This window comes from Pagrus major, chromosome 18, assembly GCF_040436345.1.
Source record: "Pagrus major chromosome 18, Pma_NU_1.0".
Lineage (NCBI taxonomy): Eukaryota > Metazoa > Chordata > Actinopteri > Spariformes > Sparidae > Pagrus > Pagrus major.
In genome coordinates this window covers 11,258,543-11,279,876 of record NC_133232.1, presented here as the reverse complement: position 1 = coordinate 11,279,876, position 21,334 = coordinate 11,258,543, and the positions used below count along the sequence as shown (strand labels likewise).

General features: G+C 38.6%; 1 protein-coding gene across 2 annotated transcripts in view; it reads right to left on the bottom strand.

The window, feature by feature from the left end:
• Positions 1-12,542, bottom strand: part of trappc11 (trafficking protein particle complex subunit 11) — a 36,916-nt gene extending 24,374 nt beyond the window's left edge. Inside the window, exons 1-10 of one of the 2 annotated variants that reach the window (XM_073486640.1) lie at positions 12,388-12,542; positions 11,328-11,556; positions 10,956-11,125; positions 8,472-8,542; positions 8,024-8,138; positions 5,261-5,360; positions 5,013-5,086; positions 2,508-2,604; positions 1,128-1,261; positions 248-389 (exon numbers count right to left, since the gene is read on the bottom strand). In XM_073486640.1, the coding sequence (XP_073342741.1) occupies positions 248-389; positions 1,128-1,261; positions 2,508-2,604; positions 5,013-5,086; positions 5,261-5,360; positions 8,024-8,138; positions 8,472-8,542; positions 10,956-11,125; positions 11,328-11,531 (1,107 nt within the window). In that variant the 5' untranslated portion in view covers positions 11,532-11,556; positions 12,388-12,542. Of the gene's footprint in view, positions 1-247; positions 390-1,127; positions 1,262-2,507; positions 2,605-5,012; positions 5,087-5,260; positions 5,361-8,023; positions 8,139-8,471; positions 8,543-10,955; positions 11,126-11,327; positions 11,557-12,203 lie in introns of both variants that reach the window. The other variant, XM_073486639.1, reaches the window with a different exon arrangement.
• Positions 12,543-21,334: the final 8,792 nt, after the last annotated feature.

The window sequence follows — 21,334 nt, the reverse complement described above, 5'->3', positions numbered from 1 at the left end:
CACATTTATATTTTACAATAAAGTAAAGACCTTGCAGCAGATTTGTACGACAACAGAAAACTATTATCAGGACAATGTCTCCTCCTTCTCTCTGGTGGCTGGCTCTAAACTCAATCACTAAATGTGGCTGTTCAGATTAAAACCTTTTAGATTTCTGATTAGGTCTGACAACACATCGTATAAACCCTTTCTTTTCTAGTATAACCTGGCCCTAAGAGATCATTAACAGTAGCTGTATTATTATCACCTGACAAAGCTGCTGTGCCTGCTGTTTCCTGTCCTGGCTGTAACAAGCAGCTTGCTGGTAGTAGAAACCAGGGTTCTGGGTCTGGATGGCAGTCAGACCCAACTTTATGGCTTCATCAAACAGCTCACCAAAGGACTGGAACCTTTAAGAAGCAAAGACGAATGGAATAATTGGGGTTTAGGATCATGATATATGGGCATTAAACAGCAGATATACAAGTCAGCTTTCTTTACAATTCGTAATCACAGTATCCGCAGACACCCTTACAGATCGCATGATTTAAAGAGTAGTTACAAAAGGATAAAGTTAACAAACTTAGTGAAATGTTGTCAACAACACAGTTTTAACTATTTGGGTCTTCTTGTTCATTTTGCAAATAATATACGTGAAGAAATTTCTTTATTTGTGTGACCAAAATTGTATCCATTTGTTCCAGTGTATGTGTTTTGCATGTTAAGAAGGGAAGTAAAGTCCGATCACAAGTGGTCACTCGAGACGCACGTTAATGTCAGGTGTGAACTGATGGGCATCAAGGTGTCCACTTGTGATGTCATGACATCACAAGGTGTCCACTTGTGATGTCCACAGGTCTGAATTCTCTCTATTATGTCAACAGAACAAGCCTGGCAACCTTACAAATATTGAATGACTCCTGCTTGATTGTTTGAAAGATTAGGTTTATCAGCTGTACATATCATTATTGTTTTCAGTCATGCAGCCAAGTAAATAAACCATTACCATTTGCAACAGATGTTTGTGTATTCTTAATTAAGGTTTCATTACTTCAGCATGTTACATACAGGGTGTGCTAGGTATGTACTCATGACTACACAGTGTATATATGTGATTTTCTGTGTATTCATATACAGTTGTATCTCACTGTTTAGACATCCATGCGGCGTGCTCAAAGGCCAGTTCAGCACTGCCGATCTTCTTCTTACACAGGTCAATGTGCTTCCTGAACTGGGCTATAGCATCTAGAGGAGTGTTATGCTGGAAACACAGCCGACAGATCTAGAGACAAAAAAGAGAGCCATCAAGAGAGAAAGAGAGACAGAGCAGAGGGACATGAAAGGCGGAAAATGGTTAGTAACTGCAAACTTCCATCTAATTTAGACCTTCTAAACATTGATGATACAAAGCAATAGCGCACAAGTCCTCTCAAGTCAGTCAAATCCCTGCATCGTTTGACTAACACAGAGAAACACAGGAGAACAGCATGTAAACTTTTACAAACTCAGTCTTGTCTCAAAACGGACTAACTACAAAACTAACTGCAATGAAAATATGACGCATGAGTGATTTATTTCTGTTTGCTTCTCTGACACTCTCAGGCCAGGTACCAAATGCAGCGTCATTGGATAAACTACAACAGCCCTGTCTGCAACCCAGCAGGAGAGACGCTCAGGCTGCATGAAGTTTTAATAACTAAATTATGAACAGGACCAGCGTTGCCAGATGGGAAATGTTAAACTATTGTACCAGAGACTTAAAATATTTGTAATTCGGGGAAAATTATTGTATGCGAGCCAGAACGGGAACTTTACAGAACACAGAACAAATATTTGACATGCCTACAAAACTACCCATATCTGGGTTTCTTTGAAAGCAAGATGATGTAGCTATGATGCGTGGAAGGGAGTGTCCATAATGAACTGAAATGAGACAGTGTAGACTAAAACCAACAACTTATATAAGCATCACTAAGTGGTCAAATTATCGTACACTGCTAGTACGATGAACATGATGCACACTTTTTATTTTTATGACTGTGTGTAAATCTGATTGTTTCACAACACAGATGATGAAGAAAATGCATTCAAATGAAAGTCTTAAAAGTAAGAGCTGAGACCTGACATTTAGGCTGTTAGAGGATTGGTGTGGTGATGAACTATAACTGGATGGAGTAGTGAATAATGAATTATACTAATCATTTCTCGTAATCGTAGGCAAATTTCCCCGTTTGTGGGACTAATGAAGGAATTTCTGATTCTGAAGATGAATTGAAGAAAAAGCTCAGACAACTCAGAAAATTCTGATTCAGATACAACCCTACTTCCACCTGTGTCTCTTTGGAGCTGAAGTTTATTTCCAATACTGATTATCATTTTTGTACACATGTGCCTGACAAGAACAGCGGCCACTCATTCTCTCCTCCTGAATCGATACATCCATTAGTGTTTGAGAAACTTTGTCACTGACCAAAGTGTTGATCAAAAGAACATTTCTGCCCAACAACCATAAACAAACAGAACTGTACCTTATAGTTGATGAAGCCAGCCATAGTTTTGATCTCCAACATGTTGGTCTCATGTGCTCTGAGCTCATGAACAAGACTGTATGCAGTTCTGTAGTACCTATAGACACAAATAAACTTACTCAATAAGAGAAAAGAGGAGAACACAGAGGTACACAGTGCCTATACAAAAGTGAACACCCCTTTTATTGCTTTTATAAATGGAATCATGGTCAATTCAATATAATCTGGGTTTTTTGACAATAGGTCTCAATCAGGCTTCCACATCTGGACACTGCAATTTTACACCATCCCCTTTTGCAAAACTGCTCAAGCTTTTTCAGGTTGCACGGGGATCGGACACGTACAGCCCTTTTCAAGTCCAGCCACAAATTCTCTATTGGATTGAGGTCTGGGCTTTGACTCAGCCACTCCAGAACCTTGTTGTCTTTAAACAATTTCTGTCTATCTTTCACTGTATGCCTTAGGTCATTGTCTTGCTGGAAAATAAATCTTCTCCTGTAGTCGTAGTTCTCTTGCAGACTGAATCCAGTTGTCCTCCAGGATTTCCTTATGATTCCCATGATGCTGCAACCACCATGCTTCACAGTGGGGATGGTGTGTTTGTAGTGATGTACCATGTTTGGTGTCTGCCAAATATAGTCTGATGGCCAAAAAGCTCAATTTTGGTCTCAATAGTCCAAAGAACCTTCTTCCAGTTGACCTTGGATTCTCCCACATGCCTTTGGGTGAACTACAGACGAGATTTAATGAGCTTTCTTCAACAGTGGCTTTCACTTCGCCACTCTCCCATAAAGCTTTGAATGGTGAAGAACCTGAGCAACAGTTGTTGTATGCAGTCTCTCTCATCTCAGCTGCTGAAGCTTTAAACTCCAGAGCAGTCATAGGTGTCTTCCTTCTTTCACTAGTCTCCCTGCACAGTCACTCAGTTTGTGAGGACGGCCTGTCCTAGGCAGATTTACTTGTGTGCCATATTCCTTCCATTTCTTAATGGTGGATTTAACTGAAGTCCGGGGGTGCTCAGTGACTTGGAAATGTTTTGCATCCACCCCCTGACTTATACTTATCAATAACACTTTCACTGAGGTGCTTGGAGTGTTCTTTTGTCTTCATGGTGTAATTGTAGCCAGGAATACTGATTATCAGTGACTGGAACTTCCAGAGACAGGTGTCTTTATACTACAATCACTTGAGACACATTCACTGCACTCAGGTGATCTTTATTTCACTAATTGTGAGACTACTAGCACCTATTCTACCTATTGCCTATTCTACCAGCAAAGTCTAAAAATTGATGCTTAGGTAAGAAGCCACAAATTAATTTGCCGGTTTTTAATTTGAGACTAAAACAAAATTTGAGATGGAAAAAAATAAGAACTCAATTTCACGGCCCTTTGGTCTGTCTCCTGGAGTGTTGGGTAGTAACGCGTTACTCATTAATTATGATATCATTACTTTCTCCAGTAACGAGTAGTGTAAGGGATTATAATTTCCAAATCAGTAAATAACACTGCATACTCTGTTACCAGAACGCGATCTGTTTTTTTTACCCAAGGTGGGCTGTTTTACAATGATGTGTAAGCGTTGCAGGTGAGGATAGGTCACATCGACAACTAGCCAAAAAGCTGAACGCAGGATGGAGGATGGAGGATGAGGGAATAGGTATGCTATAACAGCTGGAGGTATTGTCCTTATTTTGAGTTTGTCTCAGTCAAAGACGGAAAGAACACTATGGTCTGCTGCAAAGCAGCAAAATGCTTTAAACCACAAAAATACAATATCTTATTTACTGAAGCATCTGATACGGCAGCACAGCAATCTGAAACTTGTGAAAACTCTGCCAGTGAAGCAGCATACACTCTGGGTAAACAACAGAATCTGGATTTCAGAGCTGGACACGGTTGTGGAGAGACATTAAGTGCACAAGATGAAGGAGATGTTACTTGTGTTCACAGTTGACCCACTCTCTATGCATTATAGAGAAAATACCCATGAATAATAATGTCAGGCTGCCACACAGAAAGACGCTTGCTGGCAACCTCAAGAGAGAATATGTGGTGATGGAAACTAATTTGAAGGCCATGTTTACAGAAGACTGTTGTGTCTCTCTCTTTCTCACCACAGCTGAAGACTAGACAGGTGACAACAAAAGCATCAGGTTGAGAGGCTGCAGTGTATGCAGTTACACAGTTTGGCTGACAGCTGAAAGTAATAAAGTTATATTACAAGTGACAACTTGTTACTTTTGATACCAAGTAATAGGTAATATTATTACTTTTTAACGGGGTAATAAGTTAAAAGTAACTTATTACACTTCCTGAGAAACTTGCCCAACACTGGTGATCTTTTCAGACAGTTTTAAAGACTTTCCAATTTCCTATTAAAAACATTTTTTCTTTTCTTTATTTTATTCTGTTGATGGAAATACACTACTGCTGTTTAATAGTCAGTCTCATAAAGTCCTAACGGAGATTTTGATCCATTAGGAATGTATAGGCTCAGACTTACTTGAGAGCATTCTGGGTGTCCTGCTTCAGCTCACTGAAGAATGCAATTTTAAACTGGTGTCTGACAAACAGCAGCTGGGAACACAATCAGAAGGTGGAGAAGAGATGAAGAGGAGGATAGTGTAAGGAGGAGGCATAACATACTACTATACGACCAATGTCCAATGTTACCTTCATACCAAACAGCTTTATTTGTACAAACATAGAAACTATGGTTATACTTACACAATAGTATGTGTGCCTTCCTACCTGATGTGTTGTCTTGTTGAGGAACTCCTTATGTGATTTGACTCGACGTATCTCAGTATAGTAGTATGTCTGAGCATGTTCATAGAAAGCATTCTCCAACCTACAGTGTTGGAAGAATATAATTTAATTAAGACACAACGTGTGCAAGAGATTTCAAGGTATTTATCTGCTGAAACTGTTGAACACACATGTGATTAGTCCCCCGGTCTGAAGACTGCACAACATTAAAGCTACATACTTTAATGTCGATCAGTATCACCATATTAATAAGAATGCATTTCTAGAACCTATATGCATATATATCAATGTTGCAAATGTCTGCAAAGCTGCATATTAAATTCATGAAAGATGAAAGAGATGGTCAACACAATAAAATGTATTTCACCGTTATACGTTTATCACAATCAAAATCTTCATAATCAAAACACAAGCTCTAGTCAAGTCTAAACAAAATTTTACATACACTTATAAATAGCATGCATATCATGGCAGTCTGCAGTTCCAATGATTTTTACAACTCTCATTTTTCTGTGATTGAATGAGTGGAACAGATACTACTTTGTCACAAAAATGATTCATGAAGTTGGTTCAATAATGAATTTATCATAGGTCTTCTGGAAATGTGACCAAATCAGCTGGGTCAAAAATATACATACAGTAACTTAAACGATCAATTTTGGTGATTATAGAAAGCTGTGTCAATCAAATTGGCTTTGTAACATGGCCTCTTAACTTCTTCTAAGTGATTATGATTGATAACGGCTGATGACTTTTCGGGGTCAATTTTAATAGGGCTTGTTTCATACACCCATTAGACTCGGCCGCAAACACTACATGGGAAAGTCCAACAAGCTCAGCATTGATCTGAAAGAGCACATTATTGATTTGACCAAGTCAGAAAAGTCACTTGAAGGCATTTCAAAGCAGTCACAGGTCCAAAGATCAACTGTGCAAACAATTGTTTGTGAGTATAAAGTGCATGGCACAGTTGTGTCACTGCCATGATCAGGAAGAAAACGCAAACTATCACTTGATGCTGTGAGAAAATTGGTCAGGATGGTCAAGAGTCAACCAAAAACCAGCAAAAGGCAATTCTTCGATGGATTAGAAGCTGCTGGAAGACAGGTACAGGTACACACAATACCAACTGTCAAGCACTGTGGTTGTAGTATTAAGTTCTCGGGCTGTTTTGCTGCCAGTGGATGTGGTGCTCTAAAGAAAGTAAATGAAAATATGAAGAAGGAGGATTATCTCCAAATTCTTCAGGAAAACCTAAAATCATCAGCCAGAAGATTGGGTCTTGGCTGCAGTTTGGTGTTCCAGCAGGACAATGATACAAACATACATCAAAAATGGTAAAGGGATGGCTAAACCAGGTTAGAAATTAGGTTTTGGAATGGCCTTTCCAGGCCCTGACTTCCTAAGTCCAAGAAATGGCCAAGGGACATTTAACCAAATATTAGAATTACTGAATGTATATTTTTGACCCAGCAGATATGGTCACATTTTCAGAGGACCTATGATAAATTCATTATTGAACCAAACTTCATGAATGTTTGTGTGACACTCATTCTATGACAGAAAAATAAGAGCTGGAGAAATCATTGTAATGATTACATGCTCTTTTACAAGTGTATGTAAACTTTTGCCCACGACTGTAACTGGCGAGCCACATGGTAGATGCCATTTAGACAATTGGCAGGTCATAAATTGCAAAATATCATAGTGTACTTCTCATAATTGTGTGAGTTGCCAAATGACAATACATACACATACACACATACACAAGTCCCTCCCAGAAGCTGGATTGGCTTGATGGGCACTATGTACCATATGGTCAAGCTGCTCCCACAACAGCTGTGGTCCAAACACCTCAAACTTAGATTTGTCTGTCTTCCTCTGCCTGATGTCTGTGCTCTTTTGCCCATCTTAATCTTTTCCTTTTATTATGTGTTTTTATTTCTGAGATAAGGCTTTTTCTTTGCTACTCTGCCTAATCCGTCTGGAGTCTCCTCTTCACTGGTGATGTTGAGACCATTTAATGAATCTGCTAGTTTAGGACCTGTGAGGCACCAGTTTCTCAAACTAGAGGCTTTGATGTACTTGTCCTCTTCCTCTGTTGTACAGTGAGGCCTCCTACTTCTCTTTCTATTCTGGTTAGATCCAGTTTGCACAGTTCTTTGAAGGGAGATCTTCAGTTTCAGATACTCATATATCCTAAGGAAGGCCAATTTCATTGCTTCTTTAATCAGTAGTACAGTTTTCAGCTGTGCTGAAATTATTGCACAAGGGTTTTCTTCAATCAAACAATTAGCTTTTCTTTACTACATAAACACAATTTGCCTTTTAGGGCAGTGGTGGCCTACAGGTTAGAGAAGCGAACTTGTGACTGGAGGGTCGGCGGTTCAAATCCCTGGAGTGAAAGACGGTGCTTCCCCCTCCCTCATTACCACCACTGAAGTACCCTTGACAAAGGCCCTTAACCCCAAACCTCCAGTAGAACTGCTCTGAGGCCAACAGATCAGACTGTGGTTGTACTGGGCAGCTAACTGTGTGACTGTTATCAGGCGTTTCTGGAAAGGAGAGCATCGCTCTAAGTTAATTAACCCTGAATCTGGACTGTATTTCTGATCAATTTAATGTTATTTTACTTTGATAAAAATGTGCTTTTGTTTAAAAAATTAAGGAAATTTACAAGTGGTCCCACAGTTGTAAACAGTAGAAAAATGTGTATCTATTTAGCATTAGTGAATTGCTAACTACCTTATAATGTAGCCCACTAAGTGGTCTGTGTGTGGCAGTACAAAGAGACTCTTGCCAGACAGATCACAGGCGTTACAAAGAGCTGCTGCTCTCTCTGATGCGACCAGGTCCTCTCCTGTACAAACAAGAAGATAAGTGATGTTTTGTTAGTTTATAGAAACTGGAAACAGAGCAGGTTGCTACAATTGTGTTAAACAGTAGATGTACAGATGCTGCATTATGTCTAAAGCTACTTTGGCTTTTAGACAGTGAGTTTGAAAAAACTTTAGTCAATTATTTATCAAAACGGGTGTAATGTTTTTTACGTTTCCAGTACATGTGGGATGTTTTAGAAGATGCAAAATACAAATATTTGTACTTCAGCCAGTTAGAAAGTGAGCCTGGGATAGACTGCAAATACATGGGCTATGACACGTGCATAACCTAATCATTCAGTAGTGATCTATACCTGGAGGTAGAGGAGTTTTCTTCTGGATTAGAACCACAGCCACCTTGGTGTTCCTGCCCTGAAGACTGGTCCTAAAGACAAACAAACACAACAGATGATTTCAGATTAAATTTACTGCAGGTATGTTTCTGTGAGGGGTGTCCAGAGCTACTCTGCAGGATACAGTCAGTTACATACACGGTTCCCAGTTCTTGTCTTGTTTTTTCCAAGTATGACAGCTGTCAGAAATGCTTTCACCACTGAAATAATAATTCTGTCCTTCAAATTCAGTGAATACTTGAACAAGGTTTGGAAAAATGGAACAGGAAACACTTTTTATGACGCTACAACCACAGTTTTCTCGCAGAGTTGTATGACCTAGCATAAGCCCCTTTCAGATATGAACTCAGGGCAATATCCAGAGAATCAGATCCGGATATTGTCCACATTTGCTTGTATTGCATGTATTTGGATGTATCCGCAACATCAATGAAAGAGTGGAAAGTAGGCTAATATGCAGGCAAGCAGAAAAGTGTATGAAGCAGCTACACACCATGCACAATGATCCCACAGTGGAAAGAAAGCTGCAGCATTTTGGATCTGTGTCCAGCAGCGGCATGAAGGGGCCATATGTAAGCAAGAGAGACCGAGTGGGGAAATACTCTGGGCAGATGTTTTGCAGAAATTTGACGATGAGTAGTTTAAACACCATTTTCACCTGCCTCAGTGTACATCTGAGTGTGTATTAAATCAGCACTAACAGGGAAGATTACACGTCATCGACATGTCCACTCGCTCTCTGTGAATTCACTCTGGACAATTGTCTGCTCTATTCACAAATGTGGCTCACCCAGACTTAGGACTAGGGAGCTGGCAGGGTAAAGTCGGGGGCAAATAATGCAGACATTTGTGTTCACACATACAGCTCCTCCAGGTAAACTGTGGATAAATCCAGAGTGCACAAGTGAAAGGGGCTATTTATACAAGTTATCATATCAAGTTATACATTTTTCTAAAAGTAAATCAAGTATCCATACAAACAAAAAAAGTTGTATTTGATGCCAAATAAGTTCATCTTTATTTATAAAGAACCTTTCAAAACCAGAGTTACAAATTGGTGTACAATTCAAATATTGAGGAAAAAAAAGAACATTAACAGGACAGGAAATAACTATAAAACTATTTTTATTAAAAGACAAATCACACAGAAGGCAAACACACATTAAGGACGAAGTGCTTATGAAACAGCTGAGTTTTTAATAGCTTCTTAAAACTAACAACTGACTTTAAAGAATAAGGGGAGATGGTTCCAGAGGTTGGGAGCCACAACTGCAAATTGTTACATTTCTGTAGTTCACTATAGAATCCAGTGTTTCCCATCAATTAACGAGACTCTGGCAGCCCACCTAACCTAAGAAAGTCTTACAGCTGTCAGGTAAACTTGTGGTCTCTACAATAACGTTAAGTTGATGTGCTAGCTTGTACTTAATCTCCCTCCAGTCTGTTTGTGTGTCTTTATAACCTAGCTGGGCATTACATAGCCTATATCTCTCTGTCAGCCACTTCCAGACTCTGAAAAACATGAGACTGAAATACAACTCACGCTATTTATTACGTCTGATAAATGCCAACGGGCAGCTGTATTAATGAATTGTGGCTCGGAAAGATAACCGTGTTGCACTTGTACATGCATTCACATGACCACAAATGAAATGACTCTGGCGTTTTCAAGCAGCAACCTCAACCACACAGAATACAAAGTTAGGATGGCACTCACGGGTGCTCATAATTTTGAAACAAGACAATGATTATCTGGTCTCACAGTCAACATTTAGTTACACGTCAGGACTAATAGGCTACAAGATTAAAAGCAATGGATGGATATTGACTATTCACTATAGCTTATAGGCATGTGTTAACATTGTATAGCCAGAGCTGTGTAATAGAGCAAATTGTGAAAATTTGAATAATCAACAGGCAGCAGAGCCAAAGCTTGGTGTTATATTTGATTATTTTCTACATTTCAACTTTCCACAATTTATCATTTAAGGTTATGTTATCTATAAGCTAGCTTCTTAATTTTCCTCTCAAAGTGCACCAGATTGATGCAATTAACTTTAAAATGTGCAACATTTTCTAACCAAAGTCTCACAAAATCCTGCGGCAAATACTGCAAGGTTTGGCCTTTTTTAAGAGTGGCTGAATAATTGCATTATTAAATTAATCAGGCACAAACCTGAGCTAAGAGAGCTATTCACAATGCATGGTCCAAGTGAGCTAAAAACATCTTTAAAAGACTGGTTGGGACATAGTCAAGAGAACAAGAAAAAAAAAACAACCAGCAGAAATTAAAACCATCGTCTGTGTGTAGAACAGACCCACACATATTGAATATAGTAAAATGTAGCAATCGAGCCTGACAAAACAAAACCCCGTACATCTTCTTTATCTCACTGTTAGTCTGTCATCAAACCTTTTCAGAAGGCAAATTAAATGTACACCTACCTGACAATCTCCACTTTAGTTGCACATTCGGATTGTTTCTCTTTCCACTGTGGGTCATCCCAGTCCAGTTCATAGAAGAGAACAACCAGAGCCGGCACTAGGTTCAGATGTTTATTCATCCAACCTGTTTTCAGGATGCCTTTAGGGATGTACCACTCATAGGATGTTCGCTAGATAGGCAGACAGAGAAGATTGATTGTTAAGAGACAGAGACATTGACTTCACAATTCTTTTGTTTTAGAGATGTTCCACATCTTAGCACTGGGGCAGTAATATCCAAGTGAGAAAACGTGTTCCAATTCCATGCCATAGGTTCAGTTTGTTGGGATATTGTATTGTCTTTGTTTCTAGACCTCTCTATCCACTACTGACCTTAGTGCGACATTTGGGGTACTCATGGTCTCCTGGGAGGACTTTGAAAGAGATAGGAACTCTGTCAGCACGCCGGTTGGCACAGAAGGCATCCCAAATGGCCCGGTGCACAGCATTATACACCACATCCAGACCAGTTAAGGCAACAAAGGCCATGGGCCGACAACATAGCTCTGGAGGAAGCTCCCACTGGGAACCTGCCATCGTGAGGGTTCAACAATGGCTATACCTACACAAGAGAGAAACATCTCTGTAACAGAAATACATTATTAAAGAAAAAAAATATTCCTTTTGATTCGCATGGTGTTTTCAGATTATCATGGATTCTAGATTAGCTATAATGCACTGATATCTTCTAACACTATTTTACATTGTTTCTGTTTCTAAAACCTTTGGGGACAAAATATTTATTTTTATGTTAAAGTAGACTAAAATTAATTTCTGGACATAATATTAACTTCGTGCGTGGACATCATTGAGGAATGACAAGACAAAATTCACATCGTGGACAGACAGACAACTTGCAGGTCACAAGACATAATGGTTAGCGCCACCTAAGCAGAGTTGATATAAGTAGCTGCCAACAGTGACACATCAGTTGTTTACATCCTACAGAAGCGCTATGGTTTACACATTTCTGGACAAAGACCTCTCTGAATCATATAAAAACCTACTCTACATTCAAAAAGCGGTTAACACATCATGTTCTTGATATTTTGCTAGCCAAATACATGAATACAGAAACCATTAAGACGAAAGCGGAAGTTGGATAACCTAACTCGGCTAACGCTACTGGCATTGCTGTTGTCCTGTTAACATCCTCAATAAACCCGTAATAAAGATTTGAACTCAAAAATACGTTAAACGACAACGCACCTTTGTTGCATCACTTCAACTTTACTGGTAAAGAGGCTATGTGCAGCTAACTTGGTTGAGTTAGCTGCTGCACTGCACAGGCTGTTAGCAGACCAAGGTTAACAGTTCGCTATGCTAGTGGGCGAGGTTGAGAATTTAAACTAGCAAATAACCGTCAGTGCACGTTTAGTTTAAAGCTGCCTGCCTTCGTTTTAGCCAAGTCCCAGCGCTGGTCACCATCCAACAGCTAGTCGCCAATGTGTCAATATCGACAGAAGCAGAAAATAATAGCTAATTTAGCAGCCGTTGCTGAAGCAACGACACTAGCTAGCTACCTTTGGCAGAACTTTGAGTAGCACTTCCGGTTCGACCTTTCAGAATGAAAGTCCTACCTCACAAACTACATTGTTTGCAAATGACTGTAAAATTGAATTTACCGAGCAAGACAAGTGATGAAAAATCCAAGAACCAGAACCACAAAAGACAATGATGAGATTAGCACCAAAAGAATGAGATTTAGGATGTGGTCATAAACAAAGATTTTAATGAGATGTGGCAGCAACATCTCAGTGGGCACAATGACAGGTGCTGGCATAATTCTCCCATGGACAATGGAATGATTAAACTAAGACTAGTGCATGGATAATGATTGGTCCAAAAGGCTTATTATTAGGGATGCAGGGTATGGATTTTTTCAGCTGATACCTTTAACTGATTCTCAGGGCCGATACCAATAACCGATAATAATTTCACATTTTTGTATTTTAAAAATAAGTTCATAACCTGTAGTTTATGCACCCCTGAGGATAAAAAGATGAAGATGTAGTGGCAAAGATGGATGATTTATTATTCATAGCTCTATTAAGATTTACTGTGTTAAACTCATAGACGTTTTCCCTCCTCTCCGAACACTTGCGGAACACATATTGCAAGTTACAGAAGTGCATCAGCTCAATGTCATGAACGACAACAGCATTGTTCTTCTTCTTCTCTTCTTCTCTGTGTTTATTGGCTGCTGGCAAACCACCATTAAGGTGCATACCGCTATATACTGTGTGTAAGTGCTGCATTTGTCAAGTCAACTAAAGCAAATTTGACTTTGTATTATAGGTTCTAATCTCATTATCTGCCGATAACCAATAATGTAAATTTTCCATTATCAGGCCGATATATATCGTGCATCCCTACTAAATATAAGTTGAGATAGAGTGGCAGGTGAACAGGTGAAGAGCTAATTTAAACATTCAATGGTTCATTATTGTAATCATAATTGTGAATGATATGTAAGTTCTAGTCCTTTTATGCTTCACAAGAAAAATAAAATATGGTGGAATGTTGAGGATGAGTTCAGGAGTCGTCTTTTAGTAATCTTTGTCTCTAACAAAGAAATAAAAGGCTTACAAAATCCCAAGGGTTGAGGGCTCAAACAAACATGAAGACATGATTGTAATCAGAAGATTGATTGATTGACTGATTTAAATCTTTATGTCGAACATGTACATTTCTTTTAAAGATCATAAACAAACCAACAAAATTATATTGCATAAGAAAACAGGCAATTTTAATTACATGTTCAAAAAGGATATTTTATTTTTTATTTTATTATTATTTAGCTAATAATTCAGCATAAGCTTCCTTATTTAATCGTTACTTGTGAATATATAAATAAATAAATATGTAATATATATACATAAATATGTAAACATACAAATATAAAATTTGTAACCAAATATGTCCTGCAAAATATAATTTATCAAACATTTAACTTATGTATTATAACTTGTATTTTGATTATAGTTTATATATTGATTTATTTTGTCTTCTATAAACATGTACTACTCCCCTCATTAATTATATATGATAATTTTATATATAATATATACATTATGAATTATATGTATCCCACTTACCCCTCACCATACATATATCTACACACACATACTTAAATTCCTTTCAGTTAACAAAAAATAAGTAAATACATGAACAACCAATACAATAACCACCTAATGAATTTTAAAGCCCTTCTACAACCCTGTGCCTTGTGAAAACTATGTTTTTGTACTATTTGAGATAGAGTCAGGATGGGAACTTGATGATTACATTTAAAAAGGTAAGGTTTATTACAAGCAACAATCTGAAAGCCAAGGCCAAAAGCAGATGCATATCGAATCTGAAGAGGTTATTGTATAAAATTGGTAATTAATTTCAGTGCTCCCTGTGTATTTGAGAGTGCATGTCAAGAAGGATAATATCAGGACTAAATATAATAGATGCAATACAGCGAAATACAAAAGGGTATGTGGAGGAGCTGCAGCAGGGGTGGTGCCATGGACCGTGGACAACTGATTTGGCTACAACCCCCTCTCCTGAGCTGGCATAGCCACACAGAGGCAACATATTCAAGCCAAAGCCTCTCAGTGGATCCTCTGATACTGCTCTTATCTGATATGATGATTTCTTCGCTTGATTAGCCAGAGCACTCAGTGTCCCAGTGCCACTCTGAAAGTATATGCATCATTTTTTATATCAACATACAAACCTCTAGAGATGATTTTGGAGTAAGCATTGTACATTAACTGACAACAGTCAGCTAATCAATTTAGTTGATCACCAGATAATTGAATTGTTCTCCTTATATGTCGTATCCTTATATGTATGATCATTATTTAACATACATTGTAAAATAGTGTGTGTGCTACATGCAGGGTGACATCTATAAATAAAACTGGGCGCAGCATATTTCAGTCAATGTGAAGCTGACTCTTCTGGATGAACAAAGGTTAAATTCAAAGTTGCAGCAGGAGTAGCCTATGGCTTAGACAGACAGATGCCCCGCAGCTTCCTGTAGTTCCGCCCTCCTCGGGAGACAGTCGCATCCTTCTGCTCCGACAAGAGGACACAGAGTAGCTAGGCTGTAGCCATGGGACAGCATCTCACCAACAGGAGCACTGGAGAGGACCGGGCTGTGTTTCTGCCGGACTCGAGGTGAATATCCCTGCTGGATGTCTCTGTTTTGTGGGGCCTGGGAGCCAGCAGTCTTAGTATACCGACTCACTAAGTATTTAACCTTCAGATGCATATCAGGTCTGAGTGTGTGCTCAGTGTTGGCTCAGTTATGAGCGGTGGCGATGACGGTGTGGTATAGGTGTTATTGACTTGGTGGAGAGGATGATGCAGTGAATCAGCGTTACTGAAGACGATGAGAGCCTATAGTAGGCTATAGACCCGATGTATACCGTCCTTTATCCTACGTGAAAAATGACAAGCCGAACTCCAGTGGAAAACTGTCGTACTTAAATGTTTTCTCGTCGAAAAGCACACTTGGGTTAGGATATTTGAAGAATGTATGGGGTCGACTGCTAAATTCGGCGTCATTTGATGCTCCATTATCAATTAATGTCAATGTCCTAAACTTTAGAAATGTGTCGCACATTACTTGAACTCTTCCACCAAAACAGACTTGGCCAGTTGCAATCAGCGAAAGGGAAGATAAATTCAGTAAGGAAATTGTTATTAACGGATTTTGCAACGACGCTGAAGTTGGCATCCGATTTACAGTTTCTTATTGGAATTTGCCAGTCTACCTTAAAAGTGGCATACTGCCTATAGATGGCGTTGTTCAGTCGTTTTCAGTTCGTGGACTGAAAAACGTAAATATGGGGAAAATGAAATGACAATGAAAACGGTCTGTAATTGGTTTACAATCCTCTAAAAAAAAATTCTTATTGTCCTTGCTCATGGTAAACTGATTTTCAGTCTTTTTTTTTTATTCCTACCTATTTGCTGTAGTTCTACCTGCCCAGTATGCTCCAATATGACAGGGAACACCACAAGGTGTTATCCAGACCTTTGTTTATTTTTACTGTAGCATTTATCTTCTCCTAAAAACCTTAATTCAATTTGTGAAACTACAAAAAAACGGATAATTTCACTGCTTTTTTCACATCTAGACCACATTAGACCAGGTCCAGATGAAAAACTATACTTAAACTCATCAAATCTGGACTACATTGTCTCAGAGAGGCTGAAGACTCACTCTACAGTAGAAGAAATACAGTTTCAGATTTGTGAAACCTTTATTCTAACTGTGATTATACAAAAAAGGGCCATTTCACTGCTTTTTTCATGTCTAGATCACATGAGACAAGGTCCAGGTCGAAAACCGCCATACTTAGATGAGGCAAATCTTGACCACAGTAAGAAGGAAACTCCATAGACTTTGTGAAACCTTAATGTGTTTGTGAAAAAATGAAAATAACAATTATACAATAATCTTAGATTTACAATTTACAACAAATGGCTGAAAGTGGCTTTTGGCTGAAATTCAATGAAGAAGTCCATTTCTCTCCATGTCATTTCGGATTGCCATGAGTTTTTTATTTTTTACCTTTTAGAAAAATAATCAAAACACCTTCATAGATTGATCAATTAGACAATTTACTCTTCAAATCCCTCTTTTAAAAAAGTATTGTTCTCTCACTTTTGCTCAAATCAATCAATCAATCAATCAATCTTTATTTGTATAGCGCCAATTCACAACAAAAGTCATCTCATGACACTTTGCTAATTAAGTGGGTGTGCACCATACTCCTTAATTAATTTATTTACAGAGACCCAACATTTCCCCCATGAGCATGCACTTGGTGATAGTGGCGAGAAAAAGCTGCCTTTTAACAGGCAGAAACCTTGGGGCAGAACCAGACTCAATGGTGTGGGTTGAGAGAGAGAAGGGGAGAGCCCAGTTTATCCCAGCTGCCCAATATGTGTCAACATGCCACAACCTGAGGGACAGTGAATGACCGACACACACACACACACACACACACACACACACACACACACACACACACACACACACACACACACACACACGCAGGCACACGCACACGCACACACACACTGTATATACTATATATATAATTAATTTAAATCAACCTTGGTGTTGTGTTTGTGTTGTTATTTGTTATGTTCTGTCCGAATGTTTGGACAAGTTGTGTTTTGATGCTTTGGCAACATTGTTGTAAAACTTTCATGCCAATAAAGCCCCTTTGAATTGAATTGAATTGAATTGAGAGAGAGAGAGAGAGAGAGAGCGAGGGAGAGAGAGAGAGAAGGAAAGGGAGTGAAAGATAAGGCGAGAAAGAGGAGAAGCTGTGGCAAAGACAGGAGGAGGGGGGATACAGCAGCCAAAGCAGTAATAAGAGCTTTACTAATTAAGATATGAATATTTAAAATATTAAAAGTATAACAATAGTAATAATAATAATAATGATAGTAGAAGTCAAGCAGGACCACAGCAGCAGGGCCAACCACCATTCATGGAAACCTGTGAGATGAGAGAGCACAGAGACGCCGGGGAAGAAGCCAAGTCAGTAACATGTATTAATGAGACATGAATGTGTGCCATGAATGTGTGCCATGTATGCCAGTGCAGAGGCTAATATGGGAGAATATGTGCTCTAATATGAGTTCTTGTCAGTACATGCGCAGCAGCATTCTGGATCAACTGGAGAGTCTTTAGAGACTTATTAGTGCAGCCTGATAATGGTGAATTACAATAATCCAGCCTTGAGGTAACAAAAGCGTGGACTAATTTCTCTGCATCATTTTGAAACTGGATGTTCCTGATTTTTGCAATGTTTTGTAGGTGGAAGAAGGCAGTCTTTGAAATCAGTCTTTGATCAAAGATAACTCCCAGATTCCTTACTGTGGTGCTGGAGGCCAGAGTAATGTCATCCAGAGTAGCTATATCATTGGATAATGAGTGTCTAAGATATTTAGGGCCCAGCACAATAACTTCTGTTTTGTCTGAGTCTAGAAGCAGAAAATTGCAGGTCAACCACATTTTCATGTCCTAAATACATGCCTGAAATTTAACTAACTGATGAATGTAATCTGGCTTAACGGATAAGTATAATTGTGTATCATCTGCATTAGGCCTGCACAATATGAGGAAAATCTGCGATGTGCGATAACACTGTTCAATATTGCGATGACGATATAACTTGCGATAAATAAACAAATATTGAAGTTTGCATATTATTAACTATACAGTTAATAGTAGTGTTTCCGCATTAATAGGTACACTGCTAACATAGACCCCAAACATTGAATAGCCAATGTCCACTGAATAAAGAATGAAATAAATTATTTCGAACATGCTTTTATTGAACAAACTGCACATGAATACCCAACCAATTAAGCAGAACATTAATTTAAATAAGACATTATACTTATATGAAATAAAAGTTTAATTTCCCCTGCTCCCTTTAAACTATTTTCTTGTAAACTCAACCAAAACATCTCTTACCATGCAGAGTTGAAATAAATAAAACATCCAGGGGGAAACAACTTAAATAATTAAATAAATATAAATTAAACATGGCACTTTAAATTAACTGTAATGTCTCTCATCACAATCATCAAGGCCCTTGACTCTGCCTTACAAGGTGCAGAGATCTATAGTATGAGGGACAAAACTGAAATAGAGTAGGGCCAGCCCACTAAATCAAGAGAAAATAAAATCAGGAAAAAATATCTACCCGTTAGGGCAAGTTACAACCTTAGTTATTCCCTTAACACAAGTTCTTGGCCAAGAAAACCAGCATGTTAACTTTGTTAGGTTGTTACCACATTCCCAGATGTGCTGATGTGCTCACACAGTACCTGTCTTTGTGACACGCTGTAACAGTCAGTTATTTAATGTAGTGGCACTAGGTGGCGCCTCCTTTTGTTTAGTGGGTAATGTAACCTGTACGATGAAGAAGAGCAGGTGTACTTCCGCTCCTCATGAGAAAGGATACCGCTAACAGAGCGAAGACTTCCCTTTTTATTTTGTCTTTATTTTGCCAAGTGTTGGTAGAAGAACCTCGGCCTGTGTTCATTTGCATGTATGCCTGTAACATTAGTGCCGTAGAGACCTGGCATGGTGCGGTCAGTGTTATGAATAAAAGTGCCATGCGGAAACCCCCACATGTTGCCTGCCGTCTCTTGAGTAACCGGAGCAACCGCACTAAAGTGGACCATCACCTTCCCCTTCAACAGCCCACGTTACAACGTCGTCTCTCCTGAATCCAAAATAAGTTCATATAGCAGAAGTGCTGTTTCTTTTCACCACAAGGCCTTCGTCGACCATTTTCATCGCTTTTTTCTCCTCCCTCAGCCATCATAACCTGACAATCACCACCAAACTGATGCCGATTAATTTTGTCAGGGTAGCTAACGGCTACCTGGGGCTTCATCTGATTGGCCCTTGTATCCAGGGCTCCGTCTGATAGGCTAAATGTTAGCATGCTCATGGCGCATGTAAACAAAATGATTTTTCTTATTCATCGCGTGTCAGGCAGTCTTTTGCGATGTGTTTATCGCACATGTTCATATTGCGATGACGATGAAAATTCGATTTATCGGGCAGCCCTAATCTGCATAACAATGAAAATTAATGGAGTGTTTTCTAATGATATTCCCTAAAGGAAGAATATATATCAGATCAGTCTGACATATAGGACTTGAACCAGCTCAATGCAGTTCCTCTAATACCTATTAAATGTCCAAGTCTTTGTAATAGGAACTTAGAGTCAATAGTGTCAAAAACTGCACTCAGATCTAATAAGACAAGTACGAAGACAAGACCTTCGTCAGATGTGATCAAGAGATAATTTGCAACTTTAACCAATGCTGTTTCGGTGCTATGATGCACTCTAAAACCTGATTGGAAATTCTCGTGTAAACTATTGTCATGTAGAAAGTCACATAGGCATCTGTTTTCTCAAGAATCTTAGAGAAAAAGGGAAGGTTAGATATGGATCTTTAGTTGGCTAAAACCTCTGGATCAAGTGTCGGCTTTTTAAGAAGTTGTTTAATTACAGCTACTTTAAAGGACTGTGGTACATATCCTGTTAATAGGGACAGATTGATCATTTCGAGTATATAAGTGCTAAGTAAAGATAGAGCTTCTTTAAGCAATTTAGTTGGGATTGGGTCTAACAGACACATTGATGGTTTAGATGAAGAAATTATTGAAGTTAGCTGGTAAAGGTAAATGGTAGAAAATAATTCTAGAAATATATCTGGTTTTATAGCTGTTTCTCAGGTTTCTGTGTTAGAGGCTAAATTGGTACCATCTGAAGTCAGAAGGTGCAGAATTTTGTTTCTAATAAGTATAAGTTTATCATTAAATACGCCCAAAAAAGTATTATAGGATAAATATAGAGAGCCTGCACCACTATCAACAAGATGATAAATCTGGGAGGGACCAGGATTAGTACCGGAGTCAACTGCTGTGTTGGGACATGACATTGAATGAAAAGCCACTGGAATCATTTCCTTAAATTAAGCTACAGCACTGTCAGACAGACATCTAGAATAGAAATGTCTGTCTTGTGGTGTGTAGTCCAGTAATAGGAAATCAAATGTTATTAAATAATGGTCTGATAAAATAGGGTTCTGTGGGAAAACTATGCCAGAACAAGGTCGAGGGTGTAAAACAGTGAGTTGGTTAATGTACACGTTGACTGACACCAATCAAATCTAATAATAATGTAAATGCAGTACCAAGCATTATCAATGTCAATGTGAATATTGAAATCACCCATGAGAATGACTTTTGCTGTTTTAAGAACTAAACTTCATAAAAATTCAGACTAAGGACCAGGAGTGTGGTAAAGTTAAGAATAAGGCATTCAAACACGTTATAATCGAGTTTAGGTTAGGATTGATTAATAGGCTTGAGTCAAATATGACTGCAACTCCACCTCCTCAGCCGCTGTCTCAATGAGACAGAGGAAGTCAAAAGTATGACATGATATTAAATCATTTACTAAAACAGCTTTGGATGACAGAGATCTAAAGAGTCCACATTTAATGTTCCTATTTTTTTTTTTTAACAGTTGTAGTGTTGACTTTTATCAAGTTTTTTATGTGAAACTCCTCAGAAGTCTGCCAACTGTCTACCAAACCCACATCGTTTACTGGACACCACCTCGACAGCCAGTGGTTAAATGACAACATGCGGCTAAACATGTCATCACTGGTCAGAGAAAACTGAGTCCAACATTGTTTTAGCGAAAGTACACACCGATTCAACATTAATTTTGGTCATTAATGCAACAATCTTACCATATTTACGATTACTCTTAGCCAGCAGTTTTAAA